General features: G+C 48.4%; 1 protein-coding gene across 3 annotated transcripts in view; it reads left to right on the forward strand.

The window, feature by feature from the left end:
- INPP5D (inositol polyphosphate-5-phosphatase D) overlaps positions 1-24,156 on the forward strand; it is a 109,759-nt gene that overhangs the window by 26,682 nt on the left and 58,921 nt on the right. For all 3 annotated transcript variants that reach the window (XM_019739751.2, XM_019739749.2, XM_019739752.2), the window contains exons 3-4: positions 19,407-19,557; positions 21,846-22,017. In XM_019739751.2, the coding sequence (XP_019595310.2) occupies positions 19,407-19,557; positions 21,846-22,017 (323 nt within the window). The remainder of the gene's footprint in view (positions 1-19,406; positions 19,558-21,845; positions 22,018-24,156) is intronic.

The following is a 24,156-nucleotide window of genomic DNA, read 5'->3' on the forward strand; positions in this document are numbered from 1 at the left end:
GAACTATTACATCCACTAAGCTTGGGCCAGTGGAAGTCTGTGCAGTTGTTTAACAAATTAGGGCAGTGATGTGTGTCGTCAGTTGGCAACATCTCCAAAATTAAAAAGAAGTTGTTGCAGGAGGATATTATAGTATGAGAGTTTGGGGGTTTGTTTGTTAGGGAGTAGATTATAGATACAGGGTAGCATATACATCAGAGTGGCAGGAAAGATAGCTCAGAGACTGTTAACTGCTGGGCGAAGACGGGGTTACCAATGAGAAAAGGGGGCTTCTCTTTTCCAATTTACACCCTTCGGTACTGTTTTCGTTTTTTAAAATCATGGCTGAGAGGTAACTTTTATAATCATAATTTTTTTCTGTTTTACACTTCGCCGTTTGTCTTCATTTTTTAAATTGTTATTATAGGAAATGGGATCGTCTCAGAAAATCTGGGGGTAAGCCTGCTGTAGTGTAGGGTCCCCCGTAGGAGTCCCAGCAGAGAAGAGTGGGAGAAGGGAGGTGGAGACCAGATTGAAAAGGGCTTGAATGCTCCTGGCCGGAGAGTTTGGCCTCTGTTCTGCACACAGCAGGGAGGATGGGGGGGGGGGAGTTGTTTGTTTGTTGTTGTTATTGTTTTTAATTGAGGTGAAATTCATACAACATAAAACTTCCTATGGTAAAGTGAGTGATTCCTGGCACTTAGCACATTCACAGTGTCTTGCCACCGCCACCTCTATCTAGTTCCCAAACATTTTCATCAGTCCAGAATCAAACCCCGTACCCATATGACAATAATTTTAAAGTTAGTTTTTTTTGTTTGTTTGTTTGTTTTTATTCCCTATGCCCCTCTGGGAAATGCATATGTGTTGAATTTAAATCCCCCAAGGCAAAAACTGAGGGGTGGGGGTGATTTTGGGGGGGGTTAAAAAATGTGTTAAGCCCTGTTTGTGGGGGCCACTGCTGTGTGGGTAGGGACAGGGCTCCCAAAGCAGCCCCCAGGCCAGGGATGCTGGTTCTCAGGTAGGAGCTCTTCTGGGTCAGGTACAGGCAGAGACCCGGGCATCAAGACCCTTGTTGGAGGAGCAACAGATTTGCTTACAACAGTTATACCTGTTTTCTTTCTTTCTCGTTTTCCTCTGTATTTTTTCTTTCTTTTTCAACCCAAGTGAAATATGAATATACTTTTTTTTTTTATTTATTGGGGTGACAATTGTTAGTAAAATTACATAGATTTCAGGTGTACAATTCTGTATTACATCATCTATAAATCCCATTGTGTGTTCACCACCCAGAGTCAGTTCTCCTTCTATCACCATATATTTGATCCCCCTTACCCTCATCTCCCACCCCCCAACCCCCTTACCCTCTGGTAACCACTAAACTATTGTCTGTGTCTATGAGTTTCTGTACAAATGAGAAACAGAATATACTTTTTAAAAGCGTTCAAACCAAACAGTAGCACAGAGTAGAAAGTGAAAGCCTGACCTCACCATCCCCACACCCCTCTTTCCTCCAAGGGGGTAACCACTGCCAGTGGTGTGGCATTTGCCATTTTTTGAGCATTTACATAGAGATATGAATCTATACAAATATATAGTTTTTAAAAAAATAAATAGGATAAACTATTCGTATTGCTCTACAGTTTTCTTTCTTTTCGTAGCAATTTGTCTTTGTGATCTATCCAAGTCAGCTCACATACCTTTGTGCTTTTTTGGGGGAAGGGAAGGCTATTTTATTTTGTAATAGAGATATAATTGACATATAACATTGTATTAGTTTCAAATTAGTGTAATGACTTGCCATAGTACATACTGTGAAAGGCTCATCACGATCAATTTAGTTAACCTCCATCACCACACAGAGTGACTTTTTATTTCCTTGTGATGAGAACTTTTAAGATGTACTCTTTCAGCAACTTCAAATATATACTACAGTATTGTTCACCATAGTTTTTTAACTGATGTGTTTTAACTTTGGGCTTAACTGTCATACTATACAGTTTACCATCCTCCTACGGATGGACATTTAGACAGTTTCCTTCTTTTTTCTTGTTATTACTACAAAAAAAAAAAAAAATGCTTACAATAAGCCAGGCTTGTGTGGGCCTCTGTGCACATGTGCAAGTTTTCTTCAAGATGAAATGTTACTAGGTTGAAGGAATGCGTATTTTTACTGAAGAGATAGCCACGTCACCCTGCCAGAAGCTTCTTCAAATGAGCCAACTCCCACCTGATGTCCCCACATGGTCTCAATACTGGATATGATCAGTGTCTTTGATGCTCGTCAAACAGTGGATGAAATATGCAACCTTAATATTTTATTTTGCATTTCCCTCATTAGAAATGTGGATAAGCATATTTTCATGCATGAGCTGGCCACTTGTACTTCTTTACCTGTGAATTGCCTATTTATTTTCTTTGTCAGTTTTTTCCCTTTTTGAAAACTCTTTCTGATTATATAAAAAGCTCTTCATATGTTTTCCATATTAATTTTTGGGTTTCTTTTGCTGGAAATATATTTCTCCCAGCCTGTCATTTTCCAAAATACCTTGTTTATGGTTCGTTTGTCATGTGGAAGTTTACAACTTTTATGTAGTCAAATGTTTTCATTTATGGAATCACTCATCTCAATATTATTCACTCAGGGAAAATATCAGTTTTTCCTAGCACTTTGATAATATGCTTTTACGTCTGGCTCTTTATTTATTTTTACATTTGGATAAAATAAGGAAATAGCCACACCACTAATGGAACAATCCATCCTTTTTCTATGGATTCAAAATGCCTTCACATCACACACTGACTTCCCACGTACGCCTAATCCAGTTTTGGACTCTTCGTTCCGTTCCACTGACTGACGGGCCTATTCTTGCCCCAGTTCCGTAATGTTTTCATGACTGTGGCTTTGCTGTGTGTGTTCTCATCCCGTAAACCAAGTTCCTATCTATTGTTCTTTATTCTTGGTGGTTTCCATGCATTTTCTTTTCCAGGTGAATTTTATAAGCAGCTTGTAAAATTCTCTAAAAATTCCACTTGGAATTTTTATGTAATTACCTTGAATTTATAGATTAACTAGAAGATCACTCATCTGCTTATAATATTGAGTCCTTCTGTTGGAGAACATGCATCTCTTTCCTTTTCTTCAGATTTTCTTCTGTATCTCTTATGCTGTCTTTCATGTTTTCTCCGTATAGTCTTACGTCTTCCCTGTTCTTGGGTGGGAAGTAGTTTTCACCACTTTGGTTAACAGAATCTGTCTTTGTCGTGATGTTTTCTGGATGGGTCTTGTTAGTGTCTGGGAAAGTGGTGACTTCTGAGCGGTGCTCGTATCTGTCTTTCTCAATGATCTCACCGGTTTTAATTGTTTTTTTGAATGTCTTCTTTTGGCTTCTCTAGGTACATGATCTTGTGGTCTGCAGATAGTGATAGGTTTGTCTCTTCTTTTCAATATGACTAATTTAGGGAGAGGGGAGTTGTTTGGGTTTGTTCTGTGCTGGCTGGGACCCACAGTGCAGTGACACAGATCAGTGGCAATGGCATTCATTGTTGTCTTGCTACTGGTTTCCGGGGATGTTTCTGCTCAGGAAGGAGGATGCAAATCAAAGACAAGGGGTAAAATGGGAGTGCCAAGAGGAGGGCGTCAGCCAAACTGGAATGCCAGAGTGGATGGGGAGCTGACAATATAGCCAATTGGTCAGTGCCCAACAGGGCGTTCTCTCTGACCCCACAGGGCGTGCTCTCTGACCCCACAGGGCGTGCTCTCTGACCTAACCCCTTGCTCCAGATCACAAAGCTGTGTTTCATTTTGGTCCTGCCTGTTGCCCAGCATGTTTGAGATGCCTCCTAACGTGGTGGCAGCCACACGTTGGCAAGCCCACTTCCTGGACCCTAACCTGAATCACTGATGTGAATGAGAGGGAGAACCCAACAGCACCAGAAACCTACACCCAGGCTGACGTGGTGTGTTCTCACCCTATCCCATATTCCTCCATGTGGTTCTCAACAAAAACTCTCAGGTGAATGTCACAAAATGCTTTGTTGAAATCTATGTAAATATTACATCAAAGATCAGAAGTAGCCCTTGCCTTCGATTTAGTGTTCTGTTTGCCTGACATATGTTTTAACAAATTATAAGCCAGTTAAAAGCATTTTTTAAAATTCAGAGCTTTTTATATAATATTCTGAATTTTCAGCTTCTCTTAAAATTTTTGAAGCTCTGATCACCTTCGACCTGCCTCATGATGATGTAACAGAGGTGAGTGGAAGTCACCTCCCTTTCTCATCGATGTGCCACAGTCCCCACCTCGCCTTATTGTCTCACTTCCAGCCTATTCCACTTATTTACATCACCTGGCTTCTGTAGGCATTTGAGCTGTGATATCTATCAGATTCAACAAATGATCCAATTCATTAGGCTAGCAAACATACACTGACCTTCTGCTATGAGAAGAAAATAAAAAGAACATGTTCCCCTGACTTGGTCTATTCCCAATAGACCCCTGCTGGTTCCTAGGCTCATGCCTTGCTTTGGCACATCTCACAAACCATACTCTTAGTGACCTGACCTAGAATCTCGCCTGGGATGGACGTGGTGCTCAGTGAACTGAGCTACAGAAGAACCTGTCTTCCCCGTTGTGAGCATTGCAGCTCCCCTGGCCCGCCCTCAGCCGTCTGGCCCCTTCCTTTTCACTCTTCCCCCAACTTGGGAGCAGCCCAGGGTTGAGCTCTCCTCTCCTGGGACGAGGCTTGGATTTTGCAGGACAGGTACAGTGGCACCCCCCTTTCTGCCTGGAGCTTCAGTCCCATGTTGTTGGGGTGCCTTTGCCACTTCCTCAGAGCAGCAGAGCTTGCAAACGGTGACTTTCAGTTCCTCTGAAGGGTACACTGTTTACCCAAGCTGCCTCCACTCTTGTTTACCCAAACCGAGCTTCTCTACCTCCAGAGGTCCAGGGTGAGCCCTGCAGGGGAGCTGGAGGGCTCAGAGTTGTCACAGTCTTGCCAACCAGACCACTTTGCTATTGTCCCTCTTCAGCTTCTGCAGTCTCAGACATCCCACCTACCCACAAAGGCAGGCTGGAAGCTGCCCGTTTTGCTCTGGGCCTTTGCCATCTTCATGTGAAAAAGGGTTTTTCTGCACTCAACAGTAATCCCCCTCGACATTTCCCCCAACGAATCATGAACCATCTTGTGTCAATGGTATTTTATTCCCAATCCAGTGTTGCTTCTAGAGACTGAGGCTGTGCAGAGAGAAAACCAAGTTTGCCTGTAAGAACTGAAGGGATGATTTTGCCCAAGTGGTAAATGTGGCTGGGCTACCTGCAGTGGCAAATACTTGACAACCAGTTCCTTCTCTGGGGAAGAAATCAAGGCCTGATTTGCAGTGGTTGCCAATTTCCATGGTGTAAATACTCTCACCATGGCTTCCACCATAGTGGCCACATTTAACAAGCAGCTACTGGGGTGCCAGAAAAATTGGGTTTTGAACTAGTACAGGTTGGCACAAGCTGGCATGAGCCAGCAGCAGCACACACTGGCCTGTGTATTATAAATTCATCCCTGTTGCTGCCCAGGTGGCTCGTTAGGAGTCTGGCATTAATAATCACCTTTGCTTCGCTTAGAGCCCTTTGAATCCCCAAACCCTTATCTGTAAATTATTTTAATCCCATTTTACCCATTCCTTTTTTTTTAAAAACCTATTACTTTTTATCACATTTGGGGAAGATATTTTTTCCTACTTAATTTCCCACTCCCCTGAGCATCAGTTGTTTTTTTTTATCTGACAGACAAGCACTGGTAATTATATTAGCATATTAAACCCACAACAGGTAGCCCATGATGAATGATTCTTCCTGACTGAGAGCCAGGCCCTGGACTTTATTAGCTCATGTAAACATCTGGCTGATGAGTCTTCGGAACTTCATTCATGGACACGGAACTTGGCTTAGTCTTACAGAGTTAAATGCCACACTCCAGGTCACACAACTACTTGGTGTTGGGGGTAGGGTTTGAATTTGTAGTTGACCTGATGTTTTCAAAATTAGTCACAAGCATTAAAAAATCTGAGATTTCATCTAAGAATCTGCATTTTTTACCTTCCCCTGAATATTCTGAAATTCTGACAACTCTAGGCGTTTGCTACCCCGTGGCGCTAAAGCTGGAGCTAAGTGGAAGCTGATCCCTATAAGGGGACGTTTTTCCAATGTGCCACAGTCTGCACCTCTCCGCAGTATCTCACACCTGCCTGCTTCAGTCATATCAGGCTTCAGATTCTGTGCTTGTACTTATGGGCCACACTGCTCTCTCACTACATGTTGCTTCCCCTTGCCCAGTCCTTCCCCACACTTGACCAAAGAAGAAACTAGACACAGAAGATTTCAGTAATTAATTCAAGTCAAATCAGAAAGGTCACAACAAGGTGAAGAACCCATCTTTCACAATCGGGCTCCATGACAAAACCGCAGTGCATTCTTGCTATAAAGTGAGGTCTTTACAAACTGTTTTAATCCCTCTATCCCTCTCCGGCATTTGCATAACCCTCCTTTAATAGGCAACTGTTTGAGAGTTGTCTTTTTATTTGGATAGGTTCTTTTGAAATGTTTATTGTTTCGTACTCACGTATTTTTAACTCACTGAAGTGATATTAGCTTTCATTCGTTTTCTACTTTCTTCATCAAAGGATCGTTTAAAAATTCTTCCATATTGCTGCATACACATAAGTCTTTGCTTCTGGCGTCTGCATGACACCCCTGTATGCCTTGACCACACTTTACCTGTCTCCTTTCCCGATGATGGGCACCCAGTGTCCCTCCAGAGCTCTGTCACCACAGATTTGTGATGACCATCCATCTAGGTGGCCCAATGTGAGCCCTAGCTATATGCTCAGGGGTGAAATTGCTGAGTCATAGGACATACACATATTTAATTTGTCTAAGTTGTGTCTGATTGCTCTCCAGAATAGCTGCACTAGTCTACACTCCTGGGATTCTTTGTTCAACACAGATATGGCAGGAGAAACGGGAGAGAGGGCTTTTAAATATGTAATATCCACTAGTAAGTAAGGCCCTTTGGATGGAGCTCAAAATAGGCTTGCCTCATACCAAGGTACCAGAACACACAGGTAGAGAACTGGAGGACAGCCACCTTTCAGTGTCCAGGAGCACAGAACTTAGAGTGAGGGACTTGATGTTCTGGTGCTGTCACTTCCGAAGCAAGTCATTTAGCCCTTCTGAGCCTCAGTTTCTTCATCTATAAAATGGGGAAACCAACAGAAATTTAAGTCGCATTGTTTGGATACTCAAAAAAATAGTAATACTTTCATTCATTCATGCTCAACACAGAGGTAAATACATGACACAGTTTGTCACCTAACTGCCGGGTAAATACATGACATGTGCCTAGTCTCATTGAGGGTGTCCTGTATCCCCTCTTGCTGGCTCAGGGAATCACAGGCCCAGTGGCCCAGCAACAGCGTAGGGATTTGAACCGGTCTGCGTAGAAGGTGAGGTAAGAGGTGTGCTGAGCCCAGGGGGGTGAGAGGAGGAGGGAGGAAGTAGGGAGGGAGCAAGGAGGGGTAGGAGGGGTCCTTATGGGCAGCCATGTTTGGGGGAGAAAGAGGAAGAGGAAGATAAGGGCTTCAGGGCTGATTGCTTCCTCCATAAAGTGGGGGTCCAAATTCTTGGCTGTTGGTGAGGGCTTGAGGGTCAATCCTTGGACCAGCTGTTGTGGGAGGGCTCAAGAAAGACAAGTGAAAGCACTGCTTTGAAGGTTGACCATCACAGGCCAAGTTCTTCTAGAAGCAGACCCTAAGTTTGGGTACTAGTACTTCATTAAAGAAAGGTTCCCAGGAGAACCCAGTAAGAGAGTGGGATGCAGGGGGAGGGCAGGAGAGAAGCCAAGCAAAGCTGCAGTTCCAGGTGACGTCTCAGACTCAGTCTGATCCTACAAGGAGCTCTGGAGTGTGAATTACACCTCCAGTATGTCCTGCATGGAGCAAAAAGCTGGGCTTTCGCACACACACACTTTGGGCGGGGCCCAGGGAACAGAGAGCTCCCCAGTTTCTCCTGTATCCTATTGTGAATGAGGTGGTTCCAGGACCCAAAGGAGGTCATCTGAGTTATAGGTCCAAGTCTTTACCAGAAAGCACAGAGCCCCCAGAAGAGAAGGGGGGTGGGAGCCTACAGCAATAAAGGGATCTACAGGAACTGGGTGGGATACCAACAGCATTCCGTATAAGGGCCTAACTGTAACCACAAATTTATATGAACACCCATATTTGGTACAAGCTGCTCCCTCTGCCTACTATATTTCCATTTCTCTTTGCCTGGCAACTGTTATCCATTCTTTGCATCTCAGTTTAAGTATTGCCTCTTTAACGAATAATTCCTGGACCTACCAGGCTATGCCCTTGCCTTACCCTCCCAAGGCACTGCACTTTGTATTTATTGACTTGTTTATTGTATCATGTCTTGCTTCTCTGCTAGACTGTGGGCAAAGCCTGGGTCTGTGTTGGTCTCTGCTGAATGACTGTGAGCGAATTTCAGGTGAGGTGCATGATAAGAGCTTAGTAACTATGTGTGGGCTGCCTGCTGGCCCAATGAACCCCCCAGCTCTTGTTTACTGCAACCCTGCTCAGATGCAGAAGGTGGATTGGGGCACTGATCTCAAATAGTGGCTTTGACAGGCAGGGCCTGCAGAAGTACAGGGAATGGAGGGTGCCATGGGGACTGGATCTCTGGTGGCTGCAGTGGGGTTCAGGCTCATCAGAAAGATGATGGGGTCCAGAGGGACCCAAAGGCCTGCACAGAAGATGAGATTGAAGGATGGTGGTCTCTGAGAGGCTGGAGAGCAGACATGGTGGGAATGAGGGCACAGAATTTGAAGATTTGTCCCTTGTGGCAAGTCCTGGTGATAAAACAAGCCATGTGGCATTGGACAAGTTACCTAATCTCATGGAGTTTCAGCTTCCTCATGGGCAAATTGAGAAAATTGTGTCATGAAGGTTCAATAAGAGGAAGACTCAGGAAAAGCTCATTTTTTGCTTCAAATTTGTATTTGTCAGTGTTTGCTGTGTAACAAGCACTCAGTAAGCTCTGTCGTTTCCAACAGTAAGCATTTATTTTTCTCTCCTGGGTCTGCAGGTCAACTGTGGTTGGGTGATCGAGGATGGGCTCTCCTAGACTCAGCTGGACTCAGCTGGACTCCAGGTTTCCGGTCAGGTCCAGGTCTGCTCCTCGGGTCTCTATTCTTGGTCCATATGGTCCCTGGGGCATCTCCTTTTATGACAGGTCACAGGGGCCCAGAAGAGGCAAGCATGAACCCAGAATGTCCATTAAACCTGGAGTTTAGAACTGGCACTTTGCCCACACTGCATAGGTCAAAACAAGTTGTATGGCCAAGCCCAACATCAGTGGAGCAAAGATGTAAATTTTTTGCACTGTAGTCCAAGATGTGGCAAGAAGCCATGAAGAGGGGGTGGCTGCAAAATTCTATAACAGGGAAGGCCCACTCTGCCACAGACTTCCTTCCTCCTGGGCCAGGCTTCTGTTTATGTGAACTTGTGGAGAAAGCACGGAAACCTTTTCCATAGTTAGCTCACAACCTCCCTGTGATGCTGGGTGTGATGCATAGTTTCTAGTTGTCAACTGTAACTCTACTAAAGGACACATCTTCTCCGGGGGTCTTCACTGTAGGCCTAAGGTCCCCAGATCAGGGTTCCACTATCCAAACACACAGACCACATGCTGACGGGGCATTGTCATCCCCGGTCCCCTTGCCCCCTTGCTCTCGAGACACCACTGGGAGACCTGAATGCATCTCAGAGTGTCATTTCAGTACCAGCCAGAGGTGTGAGTTTCCCAGCCTCCAGTGTGCAGGTCCTTTGATGTGAGAAGTTCAAAGCATTTTATAAGCTATTCAGGTCTGCGAGGGGAGCACAGGACTTACTCCCACTGCACAGGCATTGGGGAGCAAAAGGCAGAGATTTGGGGCCTCACAATCTCAACATCCCAGTGGGGGTCCCAGCTCACAGGTGATAAAGCAAACTAGCCCGGGGAGAGTCTGGGAGTTGACCTGGCAGGGGGTTTCCCCAGTGGAAGACTATATGAGGCAGGGCTGCTGGCTGCTGGCTCTGTTGGGGCGGGGTAAAGAGTAGGGTTAAAAAGCCTAAGGAAGGAGCGTGGGTTCTGAGAATCGGGGCGGGATGTGGATTTAGAAATGAGTGCAGAGTGATGCCAAGTTGTTCCTGGAAGTCTGCCCAAAACAAGGCAAAGGAAAATCTGAAGAATCCAGCTTCTGGAAGTGAGGGCTGGTGGGAGACCCCAGCTTGCTGGCTGAGCATAAGACAGAGCCCACTCCGCCAGTCCGGGGCAGAAAGGGCCCAGTGTGCAGCCTGGTGGGAGTTAGGAGCAGCAGTGTCCCGCTGCAGACGGCTAGTGTGTGGGGCCGGGCCGGCTTGGCAGTTTCTGCGTTCTTCCTTAAGTTTCAGGTCTCCTCTCAGCTACCATTTCACTCCCTTTTGCACATGAGACTCTGAATGAGCCCAGTGTCATCTTTCACCCTCTTCAAGCCCCCAGCTGTATGGTTTTGGGGACCCTGCCATGGAGCAGACCAGTAGAGATAGGATCATGCTCACAGATAGCAAATGCCAGCCTCCCCACCAGCACCACCGGCCACCACAGCACGGAGGGCAGGCCTGCTGCCACCCAGGATCCAAGCTCCTCCCACATGCTGGGTTTCACAACACCAAACCCAGCCCCCAGCACCAGGAGGCTTGAGTTTACAGGAGAATCTCTAACCATCTGGTTCCACCCTGAGTTGGCAGCTCCCTATGTTGTGGTGCTTGCTAACAGGTTGTGAAAGAATTCACAAGTCAGGTAGAAGTACAGAAGGAAGATTTATTAAAGTATGAGGAGGGTCGGCTGGGCAGAGTCTACTGGAAACTACTGCATGGAGTCTGTGTCTGAAGTTTTATATTTTCTAACCAGGATGTAAATTGCTTCGGCCTGTAATGGAATTTTCTGTTGAGTTCCTCTTTTTCCCTTGGGGTGGGGGGAGTAGTTAAACTGGTTATCATATGTTATGTAGATTTAAGTTGGGGCCAGGAGTAGATCCCATACAGATGCAAAATCTCTCCTAAGTCACAGGGCCTGCTTGGTGGAAGTAAACAGAACCATTGAAACTGCATAGTAATTGTATAGGAAGCAGAATCATTAACATTTGGTGGAAAGGAAGTAAAGAAAAAAAAGAAAGCTTTCAAAAAGTCCCAAGCTAAATTACACTTGTTAAATTATACCAGAGATCCAAATCTCAAAATAGAAGATTTAGTGCCACAATTACAACCCCCATCTTAACACCCTACATGCAGTACCTTACCTTCTGTCTAACTAGAAAGTCCACAGATCCCCACCCACCACCTCATCCTCTTTCTTGTCTTGAAATGTTCCCCTGGATGCTGCTCTCCTGACAATGTCTCTGACCACCCAGGCAAGTTGCTCAGCATCTCTGAGACTCAGTTTCCTCGTCTGTACACCAGAGCTATGGCACCCACCTGTGATGTTAAATGTAATATAAATTAGACAACATACTTAACACACCTGATCCAGGTTCAGTTTCTTCCATTTGGGGAGTGGGGTCCTCACCTGGGAAGGGCCAGAGCGGTTCCAGGAGACCCCGCAAAGGAACCCCTCCCTGACACAGGACACAATGGGATCGTGTTCTTGCCACCATGACCTATCATTTGTCCTTAGCGACTGATTCATGGGATCAATCACTGTTTCAAAACAAGACCTGAGGGAAGGTGAAGACCCTGCTCCCCTCGGCGTGGACAGCCCTCATTTCCCACCCATTTCCTCTGCCCTCCAAATGCCATTTACCGCTCACAGCCTTCCAGCCCGTGAACCCACAACCCCAGGCCATTTACTGCACACCAGGCCCTGCAGCCTGACTGCCAGAAAGCAGCCCTTTCGAAAGGTCCCACAGATAGTTCTGACACGTCCAGGAAGATCCCTCCATGTGTCTTCCACTGGCTGGCCAGCTGCCGGCACCGCACAGAGAGCATTGGTCCTTTCTCCTTCGTCAGCTCCTGCTTGTACAGGGCTGTGACGGGCATGACCAATGAAGAAGCTTCATGCTGTCCCTGTGTTCCATGAGAACACCAGGGTCCCTGTCCCTGCCTGGGGCTCTGTCCCAGGTGCCAAAAGCCCTGTCTACCAATCTGCCAGGTTCTGCTCCCCCCAAAGTTCATGCCGTCAGTCTCCATCTCTCATTCACCCCAGAACCTAAACCAAACTCAGGGGTGCTGGGAGAGAACAGAAGCTATGTCAACATCTACCCCGGTCCCCTGCCCTTCCTCCCCACCCCAGGCTTCCATCTTTCCAGCCACAAAACAGAACCTGCCCTGCTCATCCATGGAAAGGACCTTTGCAGGAGCCCAGCTTCAGAGCCATGGCAATGCCCAGTACACCTGATTTCCAACCCAGCCTGCACAACCTGTGTGATCAAAGTGAGGGCTCCCCCTCCCCTCTGGTCAGGCTCAAGAACAGTCACATCAACCCAGAAGCTGTACCCACTGGTCGGTGGCCTTGGGGCTGTGACCACCCCCTCACCTCGGTCCACTTGTACTTTGAGATTCCTTGTGGTTGTCTTTCTATTCTTGGTACGTGAGTGTTATTACAGTTATCGGAGCATCAGAGATGTTTCCAAGATGTCATTTTTGTACAGAAAGCTTTAGAGGGATATAGACTAGGAATGCTTTAGTAAAAACAAAAACAAAAACAAAAACAACCAGTTGCTTTTAGACAAGATGCCTTTTAAAACCATCTCCCTTTGGGCGTGTGCATGCACACATATGAATTAAATGAGCTAGGTTACATATACGTAAGCTAAGTTTTTAAAAACTTTTTTATTACAGTGTATAGCTCAAAAAAGTGTTTCCCAAAACCACCATCTAGATTAAATACAGATTATTTCCAACCTGTCTTTTTTTGTTTTTACTTTTTTTTTTTAAATAATTTCAGAATTATAGGAAAATTTCAAAAATAGTACAAAGAATCCCTGTATACCCTTCACTCACTTTCCCCAATCAACATTTCAGCATACTAAGTTTACTATTGTCTCTCATTATTATTATTATTTGTTTTTTAATTATTGGAGAGTTAGTTGCTGACAATGACCCATTATCCCTAAATATTTCAATCTGGTTTTCCTTAGACTTTGCTCAAATTTCTCCAATTGTCTTAATAATGCCCTTTATAGCAAGATATAAATGTAAAAGATTATATGTAATATACACATATAATCTCCCCTTCTGGAACAAAATTCAATCCAGGATCATATGTTACATATAATTATCACATCCCTTTAGCTGGGCACAGTTCCTTGTTTTTCATGACCATGGCATTTTTTAAGAGAATTGGCTAAATTTTATACAGTGTCCCTCGCCTTGGGGTTTTCAGGTGTTTCCACAGGATTGGGTCCAGGTGCTGCATTTTTGGCAGGAGTGCCATAAAAGTGTGTTCTCCGTGTACCTATCTCAGGAGGTACCGTGTTACTTTGTCCCATTACTACCAAAGTTAACTTTGTCGCTTCGGTCTGGTGCTGTCTGCCAGGTTCCTTCGTTGTAAAGCTGCCATTTTTCCCTTTAAAATTGTTCACTGTTTTCTGGGAAGATACTTTGAGATTGTGTAGATACCCCATTCCTCCACAAACACTCACACTCGTTGTAGTGTTTTTAGCATCCGTTGCTTCTTGCCCGAATCAGTTATTCATACGATGGTTGCCAAACAGTGGCTATTTCCATCATTCCTTCGACAGTTATTATTGGCATTTACTGTGCGAAAGAAATTTCCATTCCCATTTATTTATATCAGTACAGATTCATGAATTTACATTTTATCCAATGAATTGGAATTATTTTTATTATTCCTTGTAATGCTCAAATTGTGTCAGATGGTCTTTTCAACTGTCCTTGCAGCTGTCTCCTGCCTCCTGTATCCTTTTGACAAATCCTCATCATTGTTTGAAGATTTCCTTACTTTTGGGGGCAACAGATGTTCCAAGCCCACATACCTTTCCTGCCCCGACCCTGGAACCAGCCGTGTCTCCCTGGTTCTGGTCATGAAGAGTGTACTTAGGTGGGCTCATTGCCACTGGCGTGTCTTTGCTTCCAGGTCCTCTCAGCAGACAGAGCTGGGAAACGTGTGTGTGCAGATACACTCACACCTGCTTCAGCATTACCTGTAGAGAGTAAAATCCTGAGTTCACGCTGGAGCTTCCTCTCCAACCCGACACCTCAGAGTTCATTCTCGCCTAACTCCTTTCTCTGAGAGTGAGAAGCCCAGCTCCCATATCTCTGTAGATTTCATCATTTGTTCCTGTCCCCATGTGGAGCCAGTCTCCTGCTCTGTGGTCCCGGGATCCTGGCCAGGCCAGCTTCTAAGGCCCCCATCACCTCCTCACCCAGCTCACCATCTGCCTGCTGACCACCTCCTCGGCCCCAGCCCGCAAAATCCCACTGGCCCTGGCCGATTCAAAGGGAGAGCAGGGAAGGGAAGCAAACTGATAAATGTGTTTTAAAGAAGAAAGGAAAAGGGATGGGGAAGAGCTGATTGGCTTTTAAGGAGACACACCCTGGGGTTCATTCTAGGCCATATGGCTGAAGAGGGATTTCTGAACCTGAAGGTGCCTCCAGAGCTCTTCCCAAACCTGTCTGCCCTTCCCCCCACCATCGCTTGCTAAAGCTGCAGGTCTGGAATCCTCCTCCCTGGTATGTTAGCAAGTCTAGCAAGTGTCTGTCTGGCTGTTCTAATTCCAGCTCCATCCTGGCCCCTGTCCTTCCACTGCGCTTCCCCCATTCAAGCACCAGAGTGGGGTTGCCAGGGCCCCCAGCTTCCGCTTAAATTACTCTTAGCACAAAATCCAAAATCTGTGGGGCTCATCAGGCCCATGATCTGGTCTCCTTGCTTCTCCCATCTTCACTCAAGTTGGAGTCTAATTCTTAGGAAGAGGTGGGTGGTGGGGGGAGCTGGTTAAGGATTGAGAACAGTCCTGAGGGCAGAAGAAAAACCAAGGGAAGCATTTCAGGGGTTGGCAGAGGCAGGGCTGGGAGGAGGTGGGTGTGGCAGTGGGGAAGGGCCCGGAAGAGGCATCCAGCCCCTGCTAAGCTGATCTCTGAGTGGAAGAGACACTGCTGGGCCTCAGCTCTAGAACCTGGGAAGCAGGAGGTCATGTTCGGAACACAGACGGGGTCTGGACGGCCAAACTCCACACTACCCCTCACTCGTTCCATCAGTGTGGTGCTTCTGTGGATGTGGGGAGCCCAGGGCCTGGGGGGCTCCAAGGCGTGGACTGAACCCAGCCCCACCCTCACCTCCAGTATTCCAGCCGCCATGGGGAAATGGGGGGGGAAATGACACCAGCTACCCCACAACCCTCCCTGCCATTCTCTTCACAGCGGCCACCTCGTAATGTCACCCCACTTACGACCTACCTAGTGACTTTCTCATCGAACATGGAAAAAAGTGCTTTGCTATAGGGGGATCATGAGCGGGGGTTTTTCCCCCACTTCTTTTAAAACTTTACCATCATTTGTAAAATTTCCACAATGATTGTAGATGCTTATTCACTGTAAAGCGAAGGCTGGCAGAACCTTGAGGAGGGTGTCCATCGCCCCCCACACACACCCCCTCCCCGGGCTCCCTGTGTCGGCTTCCTCCTCTGAGGAACCTCTTTCGGTTCCCCAGTTGCAGGCAGCAGACAGTACTGAAGTTAAAATTACCCCCCGGGGAAGTTCCGCGTGTCCAGTGCTGCAGCCTCCCTGTCCCACTCCCCCGCTTCAGTGGGTGTCTGAAAGTCACAGCCCAAGAACTGTTTCTGGAAACAGGCCATTTCTCAGAGTGCACAGCCCTGAACCTCTAACACACGGGACATTCAGCTGTCTTTTGTTCTAAAGACCCCAGGGTTTCTTCTCTACCTCTGGGGCTGGAGGTGGCTCTCTCCCCTTGCTCTGTACCTTCCCCAGAAATGTGGTACCTGGGTCAGCTCCGGTGCCAAGTGATAGGGAGAAGGGGCCCCTCGCTGCAGAGCCCAGCCTAGCAATCCGCGTCTGTCTCCTTTTACAACTTTTCCATCCTGAGTTCCATTTCCTGCATGTGCCCTCTCCTCCGAAGAGCAGTGGGGCCTGTCGTTACCCCTGCAAGGGGCTTGGAGATCTAGATGAGGCTGAGCCAAACAGGGTCCCTTTCCTTCCAGGACTTATAAGCTTGTGGGAAGGCAGGCACATCTGGGCTTGGTAGGGAGCTGTCTGCAGGGCCTTTGTGAAAATGACCATGCTGGGCCGTGCCTGGAATGTTCCATAGACCTGGAGATTTTAAAAGGAGGCTGGAAAAGAGATAGGTATTTTGTTTCACAATCTGAACTAACCCCTACCACGTTGTTTTCTGCGTGACTTTTGGGGACAAACATTAAGTTCATGTCCATTCTGTCGATCCCACGAACCCCAAAGGGACATCTGCTAACAGGCCGACTTGACTAGGAAATGCTGCTCTTCGCTTGTTCACAATCAAGCTGACAGTCATGTACTCGAGGGATCCGCTCAAGACAAGGAAAGTGTTCCCTGTGGAAAGTTGCCAGGGAGCAGAAACCCAGGCATCTGTAGGCACTACCCTGGAGCGTGTCTGTCCCTGTGTGGGGCTCACGTTCACAGTGCACGGCTAACGTGGGGCTTCAGTGTTTTCTTCTTTGTTTCAAAATGACTTGATAAATCTCTTCAGGAAGCCAGTGGTTGCGGAATGAGGAACAAAGTCTGGAGGCCTTGACCGTTAAGGATCAAGGACAGCCCCCTTTCCAGCTGGGAAATGTGGCCGGTTCCGCTCCTGGTGTGAGAACAGACTGTGCTGTACATGCAGGACCAGCAGGCTGGCCTTCCCACTGCCTCCATCAATGGCTTGTCACCTTGGACTTGACGAGCTGAGTGGGTGCTGTGTGCTCCGAGCCCCTCCTTCCAGTTGGGTTTGGCCAATGGGAGGCACAGATAGGTGATGGGAGCGTAGAGGACCTCCTGCCCTGTGTTCCAGGTTTTGGGGGCCGCAGCTCCTGCCAGGGAGTCCTGTCTGGGTTCCCACGCTTACTCGTCCCCTGCGGCTGGTCCCACGGTGGTAACTGCTCTGCTGTTGCTAGGTCTGGGCTGTGGCAACCCTCTTACTTGTATCCCTATGTCCTGTCCATTAAATTCTCCCCAAGTTCCCCAGTTTAACAGGACATCTGCTTCCTTCCAGAACCTGATTGATATACCTGACAACCTTCTCAGACATTTTGTATTTTAAATTGTTGAAAAGGCACTGCCTTTGGCAGCTGTGCTCAGGGGCGAGGGGAGGGGTGCTCCCCTGCTGTCTACCCTCCCCCAAGCCATTTCTTTGTGCCCCACCTCCCAGTCCCAGACCCACATAGGGTGCTCCCTGGCCACCCCTCCTCCTGTTCCAAAGGCACAGCTGTCATCCTGACCCAAACACACAGGTCAGTCCAACCACTAATTGCCGAGCACCTCCGACAGCCAGGCGCAGTGGCACCATCTGGGGATACAACAGTAAGGAGGCCTGGCCCCTGACTCTGGGGTGTACAGCCAGGTGCATACGCCCTTGACCAGACCCCCACCCCACATGACCCCAGTGATCCCAGCAGCCTATGGTCCACCTGAAGGCCCGGACTCCCTACTTTCTTGGCTTTGACTTAGCAGGGTTCGTGAGGCACCCAGGTGTGGCTGCCCTTGGAGCAGACCCACCCCCTCGCTGGCCACACCAGGGCACCGCCCCAGCCTCCCATGTCACTCCCAACCCTGCTGGAGCCATAGGTACCTGACTTGAAGGTAGATAAGTCAAGATGGTCCAGCCGTGCTCAGCCCTAGACCCCGCTTGTTCACCAGCGTGGGTGGATTTTCCACCCTGTTTGCCCATTGGCCTCCTTTTCCACATGCGACGGGTACATGTGTCTTTAGCAAGAAAGGAGCTGGTAGCCCCAGGGGAGTAGTTAGATCTATGACCTCCAACCCCAAAGAGGGCACCTTCTCAATTCATTTTAAAATTACTGATATGATGGGGGTTATGATAACAGGGGTGAATCACAGGCACTCAGTGTTAGGAGCACGGGCGCTGTGCTCCCGCGAGACCAGGGAAGCCCGAGCCAGAGGGGGCGAGTCTGTGGTACTCATCCCTGTGTCCATCAACAGCCTGACAGAGCCTTTGCTCCCGTCCAGCTGTCCCAAGCTCCCTGCCCCACCCTGGAGCCCAGCTGCACCTTCCTCCCCACCTGGGGTTGCTGCTTCGCTCAGCATCTCCTTGGCTGGGTTCACAACACACAACACCCTGCCTCACTCTGTCTGCCTTTGTTTCGGTGCCAGAGGAAGGGAGAAGTCCAAGATGCCTTTGGGTTTCTGGCTGGGCCACTGGGGAGATGATCGTGCCATTCCTTGAGACAGGGAGCGCTGAGGAGTCATAGAGCAGGGAACTGGACAGGGAGGATAGACAGGATGTTGGGACACATTGGTTTGAGCTGTAGAGTACAGCACTGATGAGAAGGCAAGTCTCCTACTTGCAGTTCTCCCATCGGCCCTGATGCCTGTCACCCCCTCAAAGGGAACCAATAGGGGCTGGGCCTCGGCAGGGTGGGGTCTCAGCTAAGCAGGGCCTCAGCAAGAGAGCCTGGTGTCAAGGGACCTCCTCAAATTTCTTTCTGGAGCCATAGAGAAAAAGGAGACCTGGCCCCAGGGCATTTGAATAGTCCAGTAGAATTACCCAAAGGCTCCTCTGTTATCAGCAACAGAGATACAAATCAGGGAAGATTTTTGTGCTGACTCATTTTCTGGGCTTTGGAAAAACAGAAGTACAGCAAATGAAAAAATATAAAAATAAAAGCAAAACAATTGCTAGAATAGGTTTTTCCTCTGTTTAAAAATAAATGATTTGGGGGTGGGGGGGAAAGGGGAACAACTCCCCCCACCAAACTCTCTCTCTCTCTCTCTCTCTCTCTCTCTCTCAAAACATATTCTAAACTATTGAAAATAGATTTCTCGAGGTTGTGGGGCTACAGGTGATTTTTCTTTTTTAGTTCTGTATTTTCTAGTTTTTCCATAACAAAAATATATCACTTGTATAACAAAATACTTTAAAAAATAAAAGCTTTTTTGTGTTCTTTTTTGTTTTTTTAACTGAAAGGAAAGAAATCTTTAAAACTGTCCTATTTGTGCCTTTTGCAGACTGGCTCTTGGGGCTGCCAGTTACAGGATGTGAGGGTGTGGGCGTGGCCGGCAGACCGGTGTAGGAACCCAGGGCTTTTTCTGGATCTCGGTCACTCTGTCACCCGCGCTGCAGGTGGCCTTGGTGTCTGGGTGATGTCCCAGCCAGATCAACCATGCTTCTGTTTGGGGGTTCTGTCCTCAGGCATCCGAAGGCGTCCCCATGAGGTTCTTCACCAAGTTGGACCAGCTCATCGAGTTTTACAAGAAGGAGAACATGGGTCTGGTGACCCACCTACAATATCCTGTGCCACTGGAGGAGGAGGACGCAGGCGACGAGCCAGAAGAGGAGACAGGTAGGAGGGACAGGGGAAGGCAGGAGGCTGGCAGCTGCCCGGCATGAGAGGAACCTCTGGGACCCTGCCCTCTAAGCGCCATGGTGAAGAGGTCCTGGGGTGCTGGTCTCACCACAAGTGCTTATAGATTAGGTGGGTCCAATTATCAGAGGGAGAGAGTGTGACATCATGGCTAAGGACAAGTTAGGAACAGAGACTTGAGTCAGACCTGGGTTGGACTTCTTGCTCCTCAGCTTCTCAGTTGTGTGACTTTGGGTAAATTACTTCACTCTCTGAACCACACACTGACTTCTCTTAAAGAGACAGTAAAAATAATATCTACTCTCAGGTTCATCAAATGAGTCAATAAATGTAGAGCCCAGAGCTTAGTACACAGTAAGCGCTCAATAAATGCAGCGACCACTGTCATCAACCAAATAATTAGCTGCATTTCACTGTGACGAGGATAAAGGAGTAGGGAATCTTTGCACCTAACTGGAAGGATAAGCTAGGTGTTTCTTTGTATCATCATTAAAAGGAAAAAGTAGAGACCCTGAAAATTATGTGAGAGTCAGGCCTGCCCTTTAAGTGGTGGAGGGACACAGACCAACAGAACAAGTCCAGCAGAGACGGGCAGCTCAGCGGGGGAGCTCATGGGGGCGGGATGTGGCGGGGGATGAGGGGGGACTTCTTTTCCCCTTAAAATCTTCCTAAAAGAAAACCTGAGATTTGTAATTGAGCCTCTCAACTGGTCAGGGCTCCTAAATTCCAGGGCCTGGAAACAGCCAGGTCCCCCAGGTCACCCCCAAGGGAGGGCAGAGTAGACCAGAGACGCTGAGGTCCCTGGGCTGGCTCCCAGGCTGTCCCTGGCACGGTACCCTTATCATCCCACTCCGGTGGGCTGGCTTGTGGGCACCGCCCACCTTCCTGGAAACCCGCTTTGAGTGTTTGCAAAGCTCACCCGCTGCCCCAGAGCATGAGCTCTGAAGAGCAGCCTCCCCAGCCCTGTGGAGAAGGTTGGGGTGGGCAGAGGGCTTCAAAAGGACCGCAGTGTCATGGAGTCTGAGAGGGACCCAGGCGGGCCACGCCTCTTCTTGCCTCCCTCAACCCAGTAAGAGGTGCCCTCCGCTGTGAAATAACCAGAGCTGCCGTGTCCACGTGTGAGTGCAGGGCCACTCCCAGCGCCACGCCATGGCCACTTGTCCCCCAGGTGTCCCCCGTTGGCCTTGGCCTCATCCTGCAGAAGCGCCCTCCACACACGTGTCCTCACTTCCCTCGCATCCCAGCCCAGCTCTTCTGCCTCTCAGGGTGGCCACCTGGAGAAAGACCCCGGCACCTTCTGTAAGGGCTGGAAAGAGAAACCCAGTCTTGTGACTGCTGGCTCCACCGCACCAAATGAAGCTCGGGTCTTCTCAAGGCACTGCAGTCCCTACAAGGTTCAAAACAGGCTCGCAACCATCTAAGGAGCCAAAGTGGCCCGGCCAGGAGAGGAAGTGAAGGGCTCATCCTTTAAAGAGGACGCCCCCACGTAGTTAGCTCTGTGGCTGGGGCCATGGGGCAGCCATTTGGTACAGGAAGAGGCTCCGGCAGGAGGTTCTGGATTCAGGGCCTCAGGACCCTCACTCATTTGTGGTACTTGCAGGATGGAAGTCCTCCTAAAGGTGAATGGCAAGGAGTTTCACCTCTCAGCCCGAGTTCAAGTCATTTGTCATATTTCAGTTCTCTGGGTGAAGGGACATCCCTCTCTTTGATTTGTCTCTGAAGGGCTGGGGGGAGAGAGAAGGAAGGCAGAGGCTGGAGAGGAAGCAGAGAAAGGGGGATGAGGTGGGAGAGAGGAGCAGTGTGTCTGGGGCTGCCCGCTACCCGCCCCACTCCTGCTCTGGGGACCCGGCCTCTGCCTGGTCCAGGGCCCCTGGTTCAGCCCGCAAGCTGGCCATCCCGCTGAGCTGCCTAGTACTGCTGGCTCCACCTGCCCAAGGCCAGCAGCTCTGCCTGGGATGGCCATCTGACCCCAGATGTCAGGTGTTTGCTGAGCGCCTCAGTGGGACAAACTGCTAGTCCCCGGGGCCAAAGACCACTAAGACCAGGTCCCTGCCTCAGTGGCTCGCCGTCTAGTCAGGGAGTCAGTGAGGGAGTGGGGACTGAGGGACAGTGTGGCACAGATGGGTCTGTAACTGGGTACAGTGGCCGGGACCTCGCATGTCTGGCAGGGTCACTGCACAGAGGACACAGTTTCTCTCTATAGGTGGGCGATGTGGAGAAAAGCTAGCACTTAGCCCAAATGGCATTCCTGCTTTTCTCTTGGGTAGAAGGTGTCCCATCTCCACCTGAACTGCCACCGAGAAACATCCCTTTATCTGCTGGGCCATGTGAGGCCAAGGAAGTCCCTCTCGTGAGCGAGAATGTGAGAGTCGCCGAGGTCAGCCGGCCGAGCCTCTCGGAGACGTTGTTTCAGCGACTACAGAGCATGGACACCAGCGGGTGAGTCCCTACCTGGCGGGTCCCCTTAGAGGCCAGCCTCGGTGCCACAACACCCAGGCAGCTCCCTTTGGGCTCACTCCTGGAGGTATCCCTTCTACCCTAGAACTTGTTGCTGTGAAACCCACTGCCCTCCTGACGGTGTGTCTGTGCCCAGCTCACTGCACAGCTTCACGGCATGGTCCTGCTCAGAGGCTCCATCTCCGCCAGGCCCCACAGCATGGCAGGAGCTGGGGATGGAGTGGGGTACAGTTCTGTGCTCCAGACTTCAGGGGCCTGTGCTGAGATTCCCTTACCGGGGCCTGCCGTAAACTCAGACAGCATCTTTTCCCATCACACATACCTCCATTACCATGGCGTCTACGGGGTCAGGAGACCCAAGCAGAGGGGCTCCCTGCACTGCAGCCTGGACCAGCCACACAGTCCTTTCCTGCTCGGGGCCCCATTCAAAGGGGGCCCCCTTCCTCATCACCAGTAAATGGGTCAGAGCGATAGTTGCATGTGTGGTGTGGACTATGAGGTCTACACAGCGTGGTGCTCCTTTCTTTGTGGTGTGAGGTGTGCGATGCTATCGTTCTAACACTTGAAGTTGCACTCGCTCTGATCCAGGGTTCTCAGGATCTGGTCCCTTACGTGGTCCCATACAGGCTCCTGCTGGACCACACTGACAAAATTCTGTAGTTTCTTTGCCATCTGGTCCCGTTTGTCTCTTAGCAGTCCCGGCCCTTGCAAATCGGAGGCCCCGACTTTGAAGATAGTTCAGGGGGCTGGCTTCAGTAGGAAGGATGCCCCATGAGGGGAGCTTTGTCACCAGTGCCCAGCATGTCACCTAGCGTAGAGCAGGGACACACTACTATGTATGTGCCGAATGAATGAATAAGTGAGGAACTTCTTCCACGCATTAATAATTTAAAAACATTTTTGTTTCTATGTGAGAAAAAGGACCCCCAAAAACTTCCTTGTGGCAAGGCTGCTGAATCATCTCCAATTAGAAAGATCAATTTGAGGCAGCCAGAGCTCCTTACCTGCCATCTGCAGGTAAAGGAACCACCCGAAGGTATACACAAGCCACCCCGTTGCTAGGATACCCGGTGTTTTACATTTCTACCTTGACACATTCTCTGATTCAGCTCCAGGCCCACTGGGCTATGTTCTCCTCACACTCTGAGTTACTTGTGCTGTGTATCCACGGGCTAAATATCCAATGCTTTGAATATGTTGATATGCACATTATCCTAGTGACCCTGATATATGTGTCTAAATAACAAATGCTTATTAAAATATTCCGTGCAACGCCCATTGTTGAGTGTTCTTGAGTTTGCATTTCTCTCCAGATTAAATGCAGTGCACTCCTTGGGGAAACAGGCAAGGAAGCCCAATGGTGCCACCATCTGCCCATTCCTCCCGACTCTCCCACTCCAGGACCTCCTCTGTAGGGACAGGTATTCTCTTGGGCCACAGGGCCCAGGAGCTCAGGACAACATATACAGCCAAGCCTCTGTGCAGCATCTTAAGAGGGCTTGTAAGCAGGCGAGGCAGGCTCTCTCTGGTTTTTGCTTTTTAGCTAACATAGCAATGGAACTTAGATTTGGGGATGAGTAAATGGAGCATGGTGGATGGCCCATGGTGACACTTTGCTTATAAAATAGTTTTCTACATAGAAGACTGCCTTTAAATTATTCTTTATTATAAGACAAGCTGCACAGTCTTTTGTGCAAGTTAATTAGATCTATCAGTTAGGTCATAGTTAAAACAAGATAGCTGAGTAAAATTAACCTTCTCTGATAAACAGTTTACATCTTATGTCAACACTTTTCTACAACAAACATTTTAACAAATACAGCTTCCTATAACAAGAAGTCACGGCCTCAAAGTTACAAGTCAATAATCATTAGAACTATTAAAAATACATGTCTTAATGCTACTATAGGAGAGAATTTGCCCTTTTTAGTAAAATGAATTTAGGCAGAAATTGGATTTTTGTGATGTGAAGACTCAGAATAAGCATAGATTAAACCTAAGTGTTAGGACAACTCTTAACGTAAGGAATCGCTGACCTTGACCTCAGTAAATCAGGATGGCGAATTCACCCCTTCCTAATCTTAAGAGCAGTAGCTTTTCGTTATTCAAGGATCCTACAGA

This window comes from Rhinolophus sinicus, linkage group LG01, assembly GCF_036562045.2.
Source record: "Rhinolophus sinicus isolate RSC01 linkage group LG01, ASM3656204v1, whole genome shotgun sequence".
Taxonomy (NCBI): domain Eukaryota; kingdom Metazoa; phylum Chordata; class Mammalia; order Chiroptera; family Rhinolophidae; genus Rhinolophus; species Rhinolophus sinicus.